Source organism: Dendroctonus ponderosae, unplaced genomic scaffold (assembly GCF_020466585.1).
Source record: "Dendroctonus ponderosae isolate FM_Combo_2020 unplaced genomic scaffold, Dpon_F_20191213v2 Dpon_F_20191213_10, whole genome shotgun sequence".
In the NCBI taxonomy this organism is placed as follows: domain Eukaryota; kingdom Metazoa; phylum Arthropoda; class Insecta; order Coleoptera; family Curculionidae; genus Dendroctonus; species Dendroctonus ponderosae.
Window position 1 is genome coordinate 1,109,559 of NW_026017111.1, and position 5,387 is coordinate 1,114,945.

Below are 5,387 nucleotides of genomic sequence, written 5' to 3' on the forward strand. Positions count from 1 at the left end.
TTAGGCGATACTTGAGTGGAAAAATGCTGAAAGTTTCATATGAATCGTCCAAAATCTTGATTTTTGCCGGCCCAGAAAATATGGAGATGAAAGTGCAAGTTTTTAACAAACTGCGCTTTCTCATTTAAAAATTCGCATCTTCCAAACTAATGTAGGTAACAACTTGAAATTTTGACGATCGTTAGGCGATACTTGAGTGGAAAAATGATGAAAGTTTCATATCAATCGTCCAAAGTCTTGATTTTTGCCGGTCCAGAAAATATGGAGATGAAAGTGCAAGCTTTTAACAAACTGCGCTTCCTCATTTAAAAATTCGTATCTTCCAAACGAATGCAAGTAACAACTTGAAATTTTCCCCATCGTTAGGCGATACTTGAGTGGAAAACCGCTGAAAGTTTCGTATCAATTGCCCAAAATCTTGATTTTTGCCGGCCCAGTAAATGGCATCCGTCGACTACATTTAAATCATCCTCAGAGTCTTCGAGACCTGAGAATGACTTAAATATAGTCGAAACGTGGGCCCATGAAAAAATAGTGTTTTATTTTTGCCACCATCTGTTGACCGAAAAACCCACTAACCTAAATAATTACTGATTATGACGACGCTCACTAATTAAGTTCCATTGAAAGAAGTTGCAGTTCAATTTGTTAGGCGTTTAACGAAGAAAATGCTTAATATTTTCATCCCTCGTCAAGCAATTGGGCACAGTTTCTTTAATCTGGAATAAAAATATTGATTCCTTTTGCAAATGCACACAACATATTAATCGAAATTATGTTAAATCCGGTTGAGTTTTAATGGGATTTGAGGGCTCTCGAGATTAATGAGGTTGGCAGTAAAATGAGATGTTAGTTGCTCTCACCTCTAAACACGATCATTATTAGAGCGTCAGCAATTTGAGAATGTCTCTATTGCTTATCAGTAACCCGTGAAGACAATCGCAAGAAAACAGAAATACTTTAGCAGTATGCTGTGGTAAATTTGCATGCTAAACCTTGCCAAAGTCTTGGCCGCTTAAGTAAATGAGGCCCTTTAATAAAAATCCGCCTGTATTTGCATGCCAGTATTCTCTCGGGTGGCATAAAGAATGGCGTGTTATCATTTTGGAAACTTATGGGTTAATTAAGGGCTAAATATAGAAGGGTCTGGTTTAATGCCTGTGACCGTATATATGGACGTTTTATCTGAACAACGATTCGCCAGGGATCAGCATGCTTGAATATATGATGCGAACAAGCGCTTAAATTAACTCGGCAAACTTTATCATTCATTCCTTAAGAAATCAAACAAAAGTTTCTCAAGCGAAGCCCTTTCCAGACATAACAAAGTTCACGGAACGCGAAAATGTCGCAAGTTTAAATTAAGCATAGACATTAAATATCGCCAATGACACGAGATAAGGAGTTATTTACTAAAACACCTTCATTTTACACAGGCGATGATCAAACAAAACGCCCTACAATAAATCTACTATTGATTTTTACTTACTTTCATTGAGTCTCTTAGGGCTCCAGCGCAAAACAACGCGAAACCAATTTGGTATTCAAATACAAACGCTTTTAATTGCAGTTGTTAATTAGCGTATAATGTGCAGGAAAATATGCATAGTTTAAGTGCTTTGATTAAAATTAAATTAGGTCAGGAGTGGCTGTTTCCGTTCCCATTTTAAGTCCAGAGCAAATAGGCGACTCACATCTGCCTGATTAATCAATGAACGTGATAGTTGGATCGCGTCATATCAAAAATCATTTTCACTTTAACATGGACAGATTTGCAGCAATGCCTCTGATCAATAGCTGCTTCCGATCATGAGCCCCACTAAGACAAAAAATTGGCCTCGTTAGCCACTTGCTAAAACATATTTTTACTTTTGCAACAAGAAAAAAAAGCATGTTTGGCTCATATCACCCAATGATTATCCCCCCCAGGTTGCAATTATTTTTCCACGCGTTTCGTTAAACGTTGATAAAACTAAACCTCCAGTGCACGAGACGCTGATAACTATTCACTTTCAAGAAGAACGTTTTAATTGGAACATTCCAAACAAGCAAAAGTGGAATTTCACCTCGAAGTTAAGTTCCGAACTGTTAAGGGTTGAGAAACGGCCGATTCAACCTAATAAGGGCAATAAAAGCCGGTTGAAAATAGTGAAAGGCTCGACCAAAAATGCTAATTAATTAAGAGAAACATGGTTTGTTGATCTAAGGAGCAGAAAACCCAATGAGAAAAACTCCTGATTTCTTTTGGCTTTCTTACACGAACAGGGTACGACATTTTTAGTAAATCTGCACAGTTATTTTCTGCTTTCAATGCTTTAATGCGAGTTGTTTTGCCTACAAAATTTTCGTCTTGAAACAGACAGATTTCATGTTTTTGACTGAGTGATAAAGAGGCGCGCTTCTTTCATCAGAAAGGACGATTCTTCTATGAAAAGGCACGACAATTTAAATTCTGGACAAAAGTTGAGGCAGAAAACTTCTCCGCTATTTCTATTAAAAATACATTAACAGGAGTATTTTAATGCATCGTTAAAGAAGAATAAGTGAGTAGAAATTTGTAAAAATACTCACTTCAATCAGTGGAAAAGGCTTTATTGAATCAGAGGGCAAAAGCAGGGGAAAAAAATGAAGCGTACAAAAATGTACAGAAGAAAGCAAGTTCGTTCAAAAAAAGTCTCATAATAATTTTAAAGCGAATTTAAATTCAAATCAGATATTTTCCGCCAAAAACGCCGAATCCGTATCGTCGGTTGCCTATCCCGATTGTGACGTAGCAGGTCATATCAACAAAGTGTCTCGTGTCTATTTTGTTGTTTTCGCAGTTTTGTTTTATTATTTAAGTTATTGTGATTATCATTATTTTATTGATTATTATTATCTTGCATAATGGAAAGTAGTGACATGTATGGATCACAAAATAAATGGTGTTTTGTGGCAGGATGCAAGAATACCTCAAGAAATGCTCCAAACAAACTTTCTCTAACCGTTCCTCATGATTATGCACGTAAAGTTTTATGGTTCAAAGTAAATGAAAGTACGAACAAAAAGCTAATGATGAGGCAGACAGAATATGCCTTCGATCCTACTTTGTGTTCTGGGCAAATTCTACTTTGTACAGTGCACAAAGAACCTTCGAGTTTCAATTCTACATCTCCGATATCACCATATTGTTCTCGTGATGCCCAAAATTCAAATTTAAGAGTTCATTTTACTTTTAACACAGCCATGTTTATAGGTTAGGTTAAGTTGAATAAGTGAAATTTTGTATATTATTTACCTAATTTAAACCACTACAAACAGATTAGTATATTAAGTAGAGAGTAACTAATAATGAATTTACGGATTTTTACTTACGCTGCTGCTTTGACACCCTTAAGTTCGGCGGAATAGAAGCGTTCGTCGTTTTTTAAATCTTCGGTAACCATAAAAATATGTACGCATGCCAAATTGTTTGTTGACGCTTTAAGGAATCCTTATGAAGTCATTTTGTAGTTTTACGAAAATTATAAGTTGTTTAAATCCACAAAATAATTAATGAAACACAGTCACACAACTAAACACTGCACAGAATGTAAAAAATCCGCCATTTATATGATCAGTGACGCAACAACCAATAGGATTGCGTTTTAGAGATTCATGAATAATTTGAATTTTAACTGAATTTGTTTATTAACTATTTAACAAAATAACATTAGATACTTAGTACAAACTTATTCAATCTTTCATATATATATATATATATATTATCATAGATTAATGTCCAGTTTGTAGGAATTTTTGATACAATGAAAATACCCTATTGTACATGTAATTCTCCATTAGGTTACTTTCCAATTATTATGTAAAAATTCGCGAAATCTGAACCTAAAACTGGTTTTTCGGGTTTTTAGACCATAGGGAAATGGAACTTCTTGCTGACGTTTCGCAAGCGCGAGTGACTTGCATCTTCAGACCGAATGGCAGGAAAAGTGTATCACTTTTTCGATAAACTGAACCTGGTTTATTTAGCTTCCTTAGACGAAAAAAAGGCGAAATTTTTTACAAACCGCACAATTATTTTCTTTTGCTTTCAAAACTTTTTTGCAAGATGCTTCGCCTCGATAATTTTTGCCCTTTAAAAAAGACAGTATTTCCTCAAGTCGTTTATTACAAATCGATAAAGGCGTTTTTACTTCACAATAAAAAACGATGTTTTTCATTAAAAGATACGACACACTCAAATTATAGATAAAAATTAGTAAAATTAAATGAGTCATAAAACGCTACGTGAGTAAATCGGCTAGTTTTATTTAAAAAATACCAAAATCCAGTATTTTAAACCATTGTAGAACAAGGATTAATTAATACAAATTTGTGAAAAAACGCTATAAGCAACATCCGTAGAGCAGAAGAACAAGAGCATGATGAATATTTTAATACTCACATGAACCTTGTAAAAAGAACCGAAGAACAAACAAAAAGAATTAAAGTTAACAATAAAATGGTGATTCGAAAAATCCCAAAACTTCCACTGTCTTATTTTATCAGCAAAACTTTAAACTGTACACTGATTTAGATTCTTTCGTCTCTTCAGGAGGCCCTGAAATGTGGTCAAGTTTTGCCCAGATTAGCGAAAAAACGTTCAACTTTTTTAAGCAACTTTCACTTTCGGACAGTCTCTGAAAGCAATTTGGACCCGGTTCCTACCGACAATTTTGCCCCATTAAAACTTTCCGAATTAGGCACAATCGTGGATTGATCCGACCGAATATATCCTCTAAAACACATTTTCTTGCATAAAACGAACAAATTAGCTCGACTAGTCGAATCAAGCGGTCTTATTTGAGCCAAACAAAATGCTTACCTTTTTCGCGTCCACAAAGCCCATAAAACTGTGCCATTGCCCACAACTGTGGTAAAAAATATGCCCAATAAAGTGCCAATTTCGATCTTCGCAAGACTTTCATCGCGATCCATGGCCTTTGAGGGCTGATCCAGACCGTCGATAAGTTCCTGAGAGTTTCCAGTTCTCATGAGAAGGTCGGTTGCATTCATGGCAAAATCGTTCAAACGATTCAACATGGGTGATCACAATCTGCAACAAAATGACGATATTAATTACACTCAATGATGCTGAATCAACGGGCCATATTTCACAGAAGATTGACCGTGTGAGGCCTAATCAACCTCTTGGAGACTAGTAAATCAATTTAATCTGGCGAAGCCACAATGGCTCGACTATTGGCAATTAATGTGCTTGATGGGGGCAGAATGTTTATAATTATTTTGCGAAATGAAAAAAGATGATTTAATCTTCCGGTTTAACAGTCAAACTACAGTTAAGACAATCAAGTAATTCAGCTTTGAGTGTTGGGACTTGAACAAGGTTTAGTCTGAAACTAATGGGT

At 35.5% G+C, this 5,387-nt stretch overlaps 1 protein-coding gene across 2 annotated transcripts in view; it reads right to left on the minus strand.

The window, feature by feature from the left end:
• LOC109542451 (arg8-vasotocin receptor) overlaps nucleotides 1–5,387 on the minus strand; it is an 81,473-nt gene that overhangs the window by 20,572 nt on the left and 55,514 nt on the right. For both annotated transcript variants that reach the window (XM_048662013.1, XM_048662014.1), the window contains exon 2: nucleotides 4,844–5,074. In XM_048662013.1, coding sequence (XP_048517970.1) covers nucleotides 4,844–5,061 — 218 coding nt within the window. In that variant the 5' untranslated portion in view covers nucleotides 5,062–5,074. The remainder of the gene's footprint in view (nucleotides 1–4,843; nucleotides 5,075–5,387) is intronic.